This window comes from Neophocaena asiaeorientalis, unplaced genomic scaffold (assembly GCF_003031525.2).
Source record: "Neophocaena asiaeorientalis asiaeorientalis breed wild unplaced genomic scaffold, Neophocaena_asiaeorientalis_V1.1 scaffold87, whole genome shotgun sequence".
NCBI classification, from domain to species: Eukaryota; Metazoa; Chordata; class Mammalia; order Artiodactyla; family Phocoenidae; genus Neophocaena; species Neophocaena asiaeorientalis.
In genome coordinates, this window is record NW_020175432.1 from 4,415,995 (window position 1) to 4,429,201 (window position 13,207).

The 13,207-nt window shown below is 42.0% G+C and overlaps 1 protein-coding gene across 1 annotated transcript in view; it reads left to right on the forward strand.

Annotated features, from left to right (window-relative positions):
- The first annotated feature begins 2,910 nt into the window (after positions 1-2,910).
- LOC112414781 (zinc finger protein 709-like) overlaps positions 2,911-13,207 on the forward strand; it is a 17,650-nt gene continuing 7,353 nt past the window's right edge. Inside the window, exon 1 of the mRNA XM_024767443.1 lies at positions 2,911-3,048. Within this exon, the coding sequence (XP_024623211.1) occupies positions 3,046-3,048 (3 nt within the window). The 5' untranslated portion in view covers positions 2,911-3,045. The remainder of the gene's footprint in view (positions 3,049-13,207) is intronic.

Below are 13,207 nucleotides of genomic sequence, written 5' to 3' on the forward strand. Positions count from 1 at the left end.
TGTCAGGGGTATGGAGGGAAATTTGACCCTCATAAACTGATGGTGTGAATATAAACTGGTTAGCCACTCTGTAAAGCAGTCTTGGAGTTCCTCAAAAATTAAACCTAACGTTATCATATGATCCATTAGTTCCTCTCCTAGGTATACGCCCAAGAAAAATACATGTTGGAACAAAAACTTGTACATGAAATTTATAGCAATGTTATTCATAGTAGCCAGAAGGTGAAAACATACCAAATATCCATGAACAGACGAATATATAAAAAAAACATTTTATCCAACCAATGGAATATATTTCAGCCACAAAAATGAATGAACAATTGATACCTGCTACAACACGGTTGTCACTTTTTAAAAAATTATGCTACATCAATGAAGTCAGTCACAAAAACCATAGATACTAGGATTCTTTTCATATGAAAACCCTGAAAAGGGAAATTTATAGAGACAGAACGTAAATTAGGCGTTGCCTAAAGCTGGGGTTTGGAGGAGGAAGATGGGACAATTGGGGGTGACAGATAAAGGGGAGACAGTTCTCTTTTTGATGTGACCAAAATGTTCAAAAATTGTGGTGATGATTGCGTTTATCTGTAAATATACCAAAACCACTGAATTATACACTTTAAAGCGGTGCAATGTATAGTATGTACACTATATCATAATAAAGCTGTTGAAATAAGTAAATAAATGCATTAAGCTCTTTGCAATGCAGGAGTTTTGCAATCCAGTCTCTTCAGCAACTTGGAGTTTCCAGGTTAACACATCCATCGCCTCATATTGTTTGTGTGTATGTGTGGTGAGAATTCTTAATCCACTGTCTTAACAAATGTACAATATAGTATATGTAGATCAGAAAATCATCACATTGTAATCTTTAAATATAGACAATTTTATTAATCAATTATACCTCAACAAATCTGGGGGCGGGGGAAGAGGTTCTAGGTGCATCTCCAATTTACATAACGATTTATTGTTTTCTTATATGAGTGAAATAGGAATCAGTTGTCTTAGGGATATTATAGTCGCTTACATTTCAAGTTCTCTAGGGACAAAGGCAAAAACTAATCTAAAATAAATTTCCTTACCTGAGAATTTAATGAATACATCTCACACCCTGTGCTTAGACTGAAAAGAGTCCTTGAGCCCAACTAGGACTGTAGGGTTCAAACTTCCCACCAGAGCCAAGTTCTTGGGATTCCGTCTCTTAAGTACCAAATGAGTGGGGTTAGACCACGGATGGATGGACGAAGGCTCAGCGCTGTCAAGGATCAAAGATTAAAATGGATGGAATTCCCTGGTGGTCCAGTGGTTAGGACTCCATACTTTCACTGCCGAGGGTGCAGGTTCAATCCCTGGTCAGGGAACTAAGATCCCACAAGCTGCGCAGCGCAGCCAAATTAAAAAAAAAAAACTTAAAACTGAAGATTAAGATGAAGCCAGATTCTTTATTACAGATGGCGAGGTCACATTTCAGTTTCTGTGTTTCTGAAAAAGGGTCACAGTTCCATGAGTGGCCTCCCAGCCTTACACCAAACCCTTGAGAAATAAAATACTGCCTGCCTGCCATGTCAGTAAACAAAGGATGTTACATTTATCAGCAACTGCAGTGAGCCGGAGAGCCCTGAGGGAACTCAGGAAGGAAACAAAGAATACCTGCCATCTAGCAGCCATCAGACTGCAGCCACTCCCAACAGTGGTGAACCCTGAAGAAACTCAGGATGTGAAAACATAGGATACTGTAGCTGAGGTACACATCAAAGGAATGATTTCAGTGAGTCCACACTCTTGCATCTTCCCATAGATAGAAAAGTGCTAAATTCCTTAACTTGAGATATCTAGTTTTCTTTTATTAACAGTAAACTTTTGTTCCTACTACCAGGGTTTCCTGCCCTTTGTTGCAAAACTCCTATATATCCTAGCTACCCCCTCACCTCCTCAGAGCAATCTTCTCAGGGTTGCTTAAAACGCTGCCTCCCAGGCTTGAAGTCCTCAGTATGTCTGCCGAATAAAACATAACTCTCAACTTTTAGGTGGTGAATATTTTTTTGGTCGACACCCTTGGCCCCTAGAGAACACAAGACCCTCTTTTCCAGTGTGGCCAGGTGTTGGGTTGCACCCTGCAGGTTTGCAAACCCATTAACTGCCCAGTCTCAAGACCAAAGAAAGAGCCTGGAATCAGCCGTAGAGAAATCAATGGTTTAACGGATAGGGGATCTTACATGTCCGAAGCAGAAGGCCGCTGGAGCTACACCTCACTGTAGACAGCAGATGTCAGGCAGAACGGTCTTCGTTGGGTGGGAGTTACCAATAATGGAGGAAACTGACCTCAGATTGGCTCATCAGTTACCATGAAACCTCACCACCCCTTTGATAAGCTATGAAAGTGGAGATAGTCTGATGTGAAGATTAGAACAATCAGTAGCCAGGGGCAAGTACCTAAGCATTTACTGATTAGGCTCTAAGATTAAGAGGGAGGATCAGTCATGTGAATAGGGTGTAGGTGAAGCAGGGCCTGGTAGAGCAGGGGATGTACAGAGAGCAAGAGAACAGCCATCTTGGGTGGCCTGATCATACACCTGCCTGGGCTACCCTCATGCTCTGTGCTTAGTTGCTCCATTGGGAAACTCAGTCAGAAATTCCCTGCGCTCGTGTGTTCATATAGAGCTGGGCGAAAAAGTTCTGTTTCAACGCAAAGGAATCAGGCTGGGTCAGGTTTCCGCCCCACCCGCTGCCCTCAGCACGGGTCGGGGCAGGGGCGGGGCGGAAGCTAGTTTCCAAGAGTCACACATCCTCCCGCCCAGCTGTCACTCAAGCACTGGGGGATGCGGCCTTGCAAACTGTCCAATCAGGGGCCCCGCTTGGGCAGGTGGGTGGGGCGACGCACTGCTCTAGCTCGGGCGTTTTCACTCCCTCAGGCCAGGCTAGCGATCCGGTTTCCTATCCTTCAATGACGGAGGTGGCAGTGCCTCAGAGTCTGTCGTGCTGTGACCTGCGGTGGTCGTGGGAGTCGTAGGAAGGATTCAGAGAGACCCAGGAAACCTAGAAATGGTGAGTGTGGGTTACCAGGGTGCGGAGTTGGAGCGGGAGGGAAGGAGGCGTTGCTTGGAATTGATCCGAACCAGCTGTGATGGTACCGGGCCTCCCCGCTGTCAACTCCGGAGTCTTGAGGACGCGAGTGGCGCCGCTCGGACCTCGGTCCCCTCCGTCCGGCAGCGTGGGGGCGGGGCCGGCAGCCGGGACCCCGGTGTCCTGTCCCGTCACTGCAAGTCGCGGCTTCGGCCCCGGCCCCGCAGCCCCACGTCCGCCCCAGATTGTGTGGTGACCACCGGGAGGGTCATCAGGGGACCATCGTGACTCGGTCTCCGTGGTTCGTGCGTGAGAGGAGCTGTGGTCTGGGGGGTCCCCAGTCCTTACTTTCTCCCAGGGGGGCACCCGTTTTCTCTTTGAGTTTTCCAGTTATTTGGGTAGCAGAGTCTCAAGTCCACGACCCTGTCCCCTCAGCCTAGCTCTTTCTAGGGCTGGTAATAAACCCCTAAAATTTCACAATCCACCCCACATTCCCAAAGCCATCTTTCCTTCTCTGATTCGCAGCATCATTATCAACTATTTGTCCTCCGTGGTACCTTTCAAACAGACCCAGTATTTTAACTTTATCATTTTCCCCCAGAGCCCTGGATGGCCCTTTTTTTCAGTTTACTTTTGTCTGTGGGTGTTTTCCATGAGAAGAAAGCAAAGAATAACCTCCTGGAATTAGGTTGTTCAAAATCCTTGTGCCTCTCCTCCCAGCCTCATTCCTGGGCACAGACATCCTATGGGTGGAGGTTCCTCTTTAAAACTTTCCTGGGTAAAAAAAAAAAAAAAAAAAAAAAAAACTTTCCTGGGTGATATGTGCTGTCAGCGTTGGCCCTCCCTGGGATTGTCACCTTTAAAAGATTTATTCATGTATTTAAGCATCGTTTTTCAATCAGATAAAATGTATTTAATCAATACAGCTTCAAAGACAGTAGTATAAAATATTTCCAAAGAAGCAGAAGTGGTGAATCTCAGAAAAAATAAAATATTCCAGGATTACATTCCATTTACAAATTCTTGTTTTGCTTTTTTTCTTCCCCCAAGCGTGTGTAGTAAGTTTCTGAGGACTATTCTTTACTTTTGGGTGATTTCAAATGAAATTCTCAGATTGTGTGGTGTCTGCTGAGACTTGCAGACCAAGTGTTCAAGTGAGATTAATTATTTTCAAACCAGTTTCTTGCTTTGGAAATAATCATTAACTGACATCTTTTCTTCTGAAACGAGTAGATATTTTGTGTTTTCTGGTTGAACTAGTAACGGTGGCTTACAATTTTCTTATCTCCTTTCCTTATAAACGATGGGTTTAAATTATTTTGCTGGATTGTTCAAACACCAGGTTTGTGTCAGTTAAAACATCAACCATGTTCCAAAGCAACTCCAGTGCAGAGCAGAGGCCTATAGTCAGTGATCCACGCTTCCTTGAGCCTGTCAAGAGAAGGACTTGCAGGCCCAGTTGTTCTTCCTGGGGAGCCTCCCCTGCAGATGTCCTACCTGCTTACACCCATCACAGAAGGAGACTTCTGCTGAGAGAAGCTACAGAGCCCTGGCAAGCTGGGGGTGCACCTGCAAGGAGGTGGAATTGATTCCCTTTCTGAGGTTGTAGTTGTGGTTCCATAGGCCTAGACATTTCTAGACGTCATGTTTGAGTTGTACATCCACAGTGTGATTGGTGCACATTGAGAGAGTCTGTTACAATCACATCCTCTGTCTTGTGGACAAAGGGTTTATGAATTGGGGTCAGAACCTTAAACTGAATCAGGCTGAGAGTTTCCTCACTTGTGAGACTAGAACCTAGTGGAGGCAGCACTTCCATGCTTACAGGACGCGGGAGGGCTTGTGAGCTCCCAGAATTCATTCATGTGGCTCCTCAGCTGTCCCTACCCTCCTTCTCCAGCGACTAACCCACTCTAGGGGTTATATCTTAGACCCCAAGTCTGGGAATTTGGTCATCTTTCTGAAAGTGGGTTTTTCTTCTGAACTGTAGCTAGAAGGCTGCTTATCTGTGTTGATTCCAGTATTTGTGTTTCTTTTGTTGTTGTTGTTGTTGGAATCATTTATTACTTCCATGACAATTTTTGATCCAGAAATGGTATTTGAGTACCAAATTAAAACACTGATTTTTAATGGTGGTTTATAGCAGAACAAACGATTTTATTTTATACAATTTTTAAAACTATACAATTTCTCCTTTTAAGGTGAATTCCCTCATGCAAGTTCTCCAGGTTTATTGCAGTATCTGTTTTGTTCTGGGGTTGGTCCAAAACCCGGTGGAGTTCCAATGCATGCAAAGCTTTAAAATTCTACCTTAAGGAGGTTTAATAAGCCAATATCAATTTCCAAGTACTTTGCAAAAATTGTTAAATTTTTCACATAAATACTGGAATCCTCAAAATCACACAGTCATTTCAAATATGTGTTTCTTTCTTTGGATTTCTTTCTCAACTGAAGATTGCAGTTCTTTGACTCTAGTTTCCATTAGCTTTGGGGCTTTTAGTGTGTAAGTTGATTGAGAGATACGATGTGAGTAAAGCAAGAAAATTGTGGAACCAATTAGAATTTTGTTCCATTTAGACAAAAGAACTTCAACATGAGATGGGTGTATTTAAGTGCTCAGGTGCTTTTTCCATTAAAAAAATTTATTTATTTATTATACAATTTTTAAAGGTTATACTCCATTTACAGTTATTAAGTATTTATCTTTCTCTGACTTATTTCACTTAGCGTAATGCCCTCCTGTCCCTAGGGAACTTTGACATTTAAAAAGGTCATGCTATTCCTAAAGCAAATAAAGTCTTATTTTAATGGATGTGAGGAAAAAACAATTGAATTATATTTCTGTTGATATAAAGAAAACACCTTAAAGCTTATATACATCTTTTAAATTCCTAGTCTATTTCAGGGTTTAATTGCAAACCCCTAATATTTTTCATTATGCCACTCATTCCTGAAAATATCCCCAGTGTGAAATGTAGTGGAGGGACAAACTATAATGTTCTTGTCCTTTCAGTTAGAAGGGGATTTGTAAATCTTTGACGGTGTGCAGTTTTATATCTGTTAGCATTTAAAGGATTAAATCTTGGAGTGGTTTCCTATGTAGAAAAGTTAAAATTAATTTTAAAAAGCAAAAATTAATTTAAAATAATGATTAAGCATAGGAAAATATGACGTATATCAATTTCTCTCCTGATTTTAAATAAATGATGCACATGAGGGTTAAAAAATATTCCTAAAATAAGAAACTTAAGAAGACTCCCTACCTACATATCCTCCTCCACTCCTGTACTCTTACTCCACCCACTCTCAAATTACCAGTTTTTGATTACTTCTTGATCATCTTGTTAATATTTCTTTATATAAAAAAGAAGCTAGTGCGAATGCGTGTTTCTCTTACCTGGGTTTGTTCTTTTCGGGCCTCCCACTGTTGTGGCCTCTCCCATTGTGGGGTCAACAGGCTCCAGACGTGCAGGCTCAGCGGCCATGGCTCATGGGCCTAGCCGCTCCATGACATGTGGGATCTTCCCGGAGCGGGGCACGAACCCGTGTACCCTGCATTGGCAGGTGGACTCTCAACCGCTGTGCCACCAGGGAAGCCCTGGGTTTGTTCTTATAATGAGTAGTCAGGATCCACATATTTGATGTTTGACTACTGAAAGATAAGCCTCACCTCTCCCTTTTCCCCTAGTGCTTCTTATCAGGACAGGCTGATACGAAAGCCTGGAGGCTCCTGCCCTGTGAGCTGCTGTTTGCTGGGTCTCCTCCTGTGCGCTGTGCTGCCCTGTGTGGCGTTGCTGATCCACCAAGCCTGGGCTCTATATACAGAGGCAGTTTTGGTAATTCCTTGTCCTTTGGGAGCAGGAGCCCTGGGGCCCTCCTTATAGTGGTCCTGAGTCCATGGCGTGGATGGAACCTATTTGTGTTTGGAGTGAAGGTGTGACTGAGGCTGGGTTCACCCAGACCTTGGGGCGGGGGGTGATCTTTGGGGAGTACTCGGATGATTATACCCTGTGAATGAGGTGAGCCCCTTGGATGGTCACTCCGAAAAGAACAATTATTCCAGAGAGAAAGAGGAGAGAGGGTAAAGGTAGCCAGTAGGTGCCAGGCTGAGTCCACTTCTAATACCAGAGGGCTCGCCAGGACCCTTAAGTACCTCTGCTGCTGCTGTCCCTGCCTCTACTGCAACAAAGATCCTGACCCTCTTGAGTTATGGTGGACAAAACCCATAGCCTCACTGTGGCACAGCAAAGGGATTAATTTAAAACAATTTAAGCCTAGGGTGCTTAATTTCTTTTTTTTTTTTTTTTATTTGCGGTACACGGGCCGCGGAGCACAGGCCCTGGAAGCGCAAGCTCAGTGGCCACAGCTCATGGGCCCAGCCGCTCCGCGGCACGTGGGATCCTCCCAGACCGGGGCACGAACCCGCATCCCCTGCATCGGCAGGTGGACTCCCAACCACTGCGCCACCAGGGAAGCCCAGGGTGCTTAATTTCTATAAAGTAACCAGTTATCATGAAGGAGGCCTCTGACCCTGATGGCACTGGGGTGAGGCTCTCTGGAGGAAAAAAATTATCAATACAAGAGAAGAGAGGACACCCTCTCCCCCAGAGTATATCCAGTGACCTAAAATGCAAAACAGGGAAGAACTGGAGGGAGGGAACAAGAGAAGAAAGGTACTGAAACAAAGGAACACAATTTCACTCAATTGTCAATCCAAAATATGCTAAAAAAATTTGCATAGCAAAAAGATGGAAGGGGCCTGCGTAGCTTTTGGTCCTCTATAATATGGGTTTGATTTAATATTAACATCTCCTGTACTGCACTAATTCACAAAACTTCATGTAATTAATCAAACTAGGTTTCAAATTACAGGTATACCTGGGGATCCCACTAAATTTAAACAATTTACCTCATCATCTTAGGAAGAATTACTGAATATAATATAAAGGACAAATAGGTATAATTTGCCTTCAGCAGCAGAACTCTCATGTTGCCTAAATTTCTCGTAGTCATATCGCCCGTTGTCCCAAAATATCCCATAGTGAGCGGGAAAGCTCTGAACCCATGGCTCATCAAGTAAAATTAATTGTCTTCTACTTCCAAATTGGCTCGACAAAATGAGACCCCAGAGAGTGACCTTAACTATCAGTTAAACTAGTTCATATGGCGTGATTTAAATTAAACAAGGCCTTGAATTATTGAAAACCATTATAAGAAATGTATTTAGGGAGAAGTGATTACCGCCAATTTTCTTCTTTAATACCCTTATTTGGTCTGCCCTTAAACCTGGAAAGGATGAATGACACCTCATAGTGGATTACAGCAACCCGAGTTGTGGTTGCATCAGATTAGCCCCTATTCCTAGTCTCCAACATTATGGAAATTACTTACTCCATCCAATCGGCGGCTGGTAAATATCCTGTTCTCACAGATTTGGTAAGTCTATTCTGTTCAGTGCCTGTTTCAACACCCTCTCAGCTGCAGTTGCCTTCACCTCTGAAGGGACATGATACACGTTTACCTGGTTACCCTCAGGGAACCTCAGCAGCTTGGCCATCCCACAGTCTCTGCAGGCAGATCTGAACTGCATGCACTTTGTTCCAGGAGCACAGGTATGACATCACACTAATGACATCCTCCTCTGAAGACATTCATTTCTCATTCATTCAGAACATACAATTACTGAAAAAAGGAGCTTGCGAAAAGTGTATGGGCCATTGACCCCACACATATGTGAGCCCCTTGGTTAAGTTTCTGAATGTTTTTTGGTAATTAGACAGCTGTTCCCTCCCTGACAATGTGAAGAAATATCTGTAATCCCTCTCAGCAATATCTGTAATCCCTCTCAGCACCTACAAGATCTACTAGGTTCTTTTGGTGTTGGGGAGACAGCATATTCCTTATTTACGAATTTTACTTGAGCCCATTTTTACTATTACTTGGAAATTGGCCCCTACCTTGAGGGCACCCCTACTACAGAAGGCTCTGGACTATGTTTAAATGGCCATACAACAGGCATTCCTGTTAGTTCCTTTGGAGTCTCCCTCAGTATAGAGGCTAATGCCTCTTGGAATTACCCATGATGGCCTTAAGTTATCTATAGGCTTCTGGTGCAAGGAACTGCCTTAGAACTTCAATTATCACCATGTACCGGGCTCTCTTGAAAATAGAGGCTCTCACAAGTGCTGAGCATGTGATCCTCTGCTGAGCTGCCCATTATGCCTTTAACCTTGGAAATAGCACCCCATCAGGTCGGCATGCCCACCAACACCTCCATGTGACATGATGGAGTCAAACCTGTCCTGGCCTATGCCTCCTGCAGGAGGGTGGCCTCTTCCCTATTCAGTCCCTTGAAAGTTGCTTTGGTGTTGGAAAAGGTCACCACTTCCCCAGATGGAGGCTTCCCTGGGATTGACGGAATGCACAGCTTTTGGGTGTGTACAGACTTTAAGGATGACAATATGCATTCCTACATGATGAGCTCTGTGGAGAGTTGCTGCTCTTCATCCCTTAATTGTGATATCCCTGATGAATGACCAAACCCCAGGGTCACACTAACCAAACATCAGGCAGTCGTCTTCCTACTGACCAAAACTGGCTTCATCTACTTGTATTCACAGACTTTTGGACGATTGTCTAAGAGTTACCCCTTTGTGGTAAAAGAATTTTAGGAACCTTTGAACTCAAGAGATACCAAAAATATAAATCAAAAATATAAATCAAGTCTAACATGCCCTAGGTCCAGAACACACGGTCTTGCCAGGACAATTCTCATCCATGTTGGAGTTCTAGACATTATTGATAGTAACCATGGCACTTCTCAGAATATGCAGTGCAGTTCTCTTCAACATGGCATTCAGTGGAAGTTTTACCTCTCTTACTGGTCTCAGGCTCATGGAGCACCATACTGCCTTATTGAATAAGTTCAAATCAGTTGAATGAAAGTGTCCCGTTTCAGTCATCAGTCAGTCAAATCAGGGGTGAATTGTAATTCGTTTGTCTTCATCTTTTTTTTTCTAATACACTTCAGTTGTTTTAGGGTAGTTTTAGGTTTACAGAAAGTATAGAGAATTTCCACATAACCCCTCTGCATCCACAGTTTGCACTATATTTTACTTCTTGTTTAACTGGTACATTTGTTAAAATTGCTCAGCAAATACTGATACAGTAAATTGCATTGTTTACATTAGCATTGACTCTGCGTTATAAGATCTGTGGGTTTGGCAAATGTTTAATGATCTGTGTCCTTCATTTCTGTATCACATACAGTAGTTTCACTTCCCTAAACATCTTTTATGCCCCACCTATTCCAACCCTCAAATCCTTCACAGCCTGAGATCTTTTTACTGGCCCATAGTTTTGTCTTTTCCAGGGTGTTATTGACTTGGAATCATACAGTGTGTAGCCTTGTGAGATTGGCTTCTTCCACTTAGCAGTATACTTTTAAGGTTCCTCCATGTGTTTTCATGGCTTGATACCTCATTTCCTTTTATCACTGAACAGTATTTCATTGTAAGGATATACCACTGATTTATCCATTTGGCGCTTGAAAGATATCTTGCTTAACTCTTAACCCTTGCCAAGTATGAATAAATCGCCTACAAACATTCATATGTAGGGTTTTGTGAAAATGTGAGATCGTGAGTTCAACTCATTTAGGTCAATACCAACAAGTGTGATTGTTGGATCTTAGTATGAGACGTAAGAGTGTATTTAGTTTTGACAGAAAATTCTGTCCTCCAATACAGGCATATCAAATTTCATTCCCACCAACAATGAATAAGGATTATCTATAGCTTCACGTCTTCACCGATGGCTGGTGTTCTGAGTGTTTCAAAATTTTTGGCATTTAATAAGTATGTAATGATAACTCATTGTTTTATTTGTAATCCCCCAGTGACGTATGTTGAGCATGTTTTCAAATTCCTTATTTTCCATCTGTCTTACTTTGGTGACTTGTCTGTTCACATCTTTTGCCCATTTTTATTTGGAGTATCTGTAATCTTATTGTTGTGCTTTAAGAGTTCTGTAGTTGTTTTGGGTATCAGTCATTTATCAGATAAGTGTTTTACAAAGGATTTTCTCCTGGTATGTGACTTGCCTTTTCATTCTCTAAACACTTTTTCCAGAACGGGAGTTTTTCATTTTAATGAAGTGAAACTTAGCTTTTTTTCTCTTTTGGGGATTTTTGTGTGTGTGTCTTATTGAAAAATTTATTACCAAACCCAAGGTCACCTGTAGTTTCTCATATGTTATCTTCTAGAAGGTTTTTGCTTTTTCATTTTACATTTAGATATATGATTTGTTTTAAGTTAATTTTTGTGAAAGGTGTAAGGTGTGTGTCGACTTTCATTTTGTTTATGCTCATGTGTGTTTCTATGTGAATATCCATTATTTATAGCACTGTTGAAAAGACGTTACTTTTTCCGTTGAATTGCCTTTACTCCTTTGTCAAAGATCAATTGACTGTATTTGTTTGGGTCTATAGGAAACCAATTGACTTGTGTATCCTTCAACCTTGCTATACACTGTTACTAATTCCAGGGGTTATCGCTGTTGTTGTGGATGCTATCAGATGTTTTGCATAAACAATCATGTCATAAGGAACAAAGTTTTATTTGCTGTTTCCCACTCTGTATACCTTTTATTTCTTTTTCTTACCTTACTGCATTGGCTAGGGCTTCCAGTACATTGTTTAATAGGAGCAGTGAAAGGAAACTTCCTTGCCGCCCTATTCCCCTCTTAACAGTAAAGCATCCAGCTTCTCACGACTCAGTATGATCTTATCTACAGGTGTTGTGTAGTTGTTCTTTTTTAAGAAGAGAGCCTTCTGCTCAATTTCTAGTTTGTTATCATAAATGGATGTTGGATGGTGTCAAATCTTTTTTCATGGTTATTTCCTCCTCCTTTTATTTCTGATTTAGTAATTTCTGTTTTTCTTCTTTTCTCAGTTGTCTTCATTAGATGTTTATCAATTTTATTAAATTAATATTTTCAAAGGACTAGCTTTGGGATTTGAAAACTAAGAGTTTTGGGTTTTTTTTTTTTTAAAGAACCATACTTTATTCTTCCTTTTTTAAAATTTATTTATTTTATTTATTTATTGTTTGCTATGTTGGGTCTTCGTTGCTGCGTGTGGGCTTCTCTAGTTGCAGCAAGTGGGGGCTACCCCTCGTTGCGGTGCATGGGTTTCTCATTGCAGTGGTCTCTCTTGTTGTGGAGCATGGGCTCTAGACGTGTGGGCTTCATTAGTTGTGGCACACGGGCCCAGTAATTGTGGCTCACGGGCTCTAGAGCGCAGGCTCAGTAGTTGTGGTGCACGGGCTTAGTCGCTCCATGGCATATGGGATCCTCCCAGACCAGGGCTCGAACCCGTGTCCCCTGCATTGGCAGGCAGATTCTTAACCACTGCACCACCAGGGAAGTCCCAAGAGAGTGGTTTTTTTCCCCCAAAACTTTAAATACAGGGATACCTCAGAGATTGGGAGTTCTGTTCAGGACCACCACAATAAAGTGAGTCACACTTATTTTTGGTTTCCCAGTGCATATAAAAGTTATATTTATACTATATTGTAGCCTATTAAGTATGCAATAGCATTATGTCTAAAAAACAATCTACATAGCTCAATTTTAAAACTTTATTGCTAAAAAGTGTTAACTATCATCTGGCAATGTAGGGTTGCCACGAACTTTTAATATGTAAAATACACAAAATCTGCAAAGTACAATACAGTGAAGCACAATGAAATGAAGTATGCCTGCCTGTACAGTACTTCACTCCACTGTCTTCTTCCTTGTGTTGTTTCTGAAAACACGTCTGATTTAATTCAAGTCTTTTTTTCTCTATGCAAATCAAAACTACAATTAGGTACCACCTGACACTGGTCAGAATGGCCATCATTAAAGAGTCTACAAATAACAAATGCTGGAAAGGGTGTGGAGAAAAGGGAACCCTCCAACACTGTTGGTGGGAATGTAAATTGATACAGCCACTATGGAAAACAGTATGGAGGTTCCTTAAAAAACTAAAAATAGAGTTGCCATATGAGCCAGCAATCTCAGTCCTGGACATATAGACAAAACTATAATTAGAAAAGATACATGCACCCCTATGTTTATAGCAGCACTATTCACAATAGCC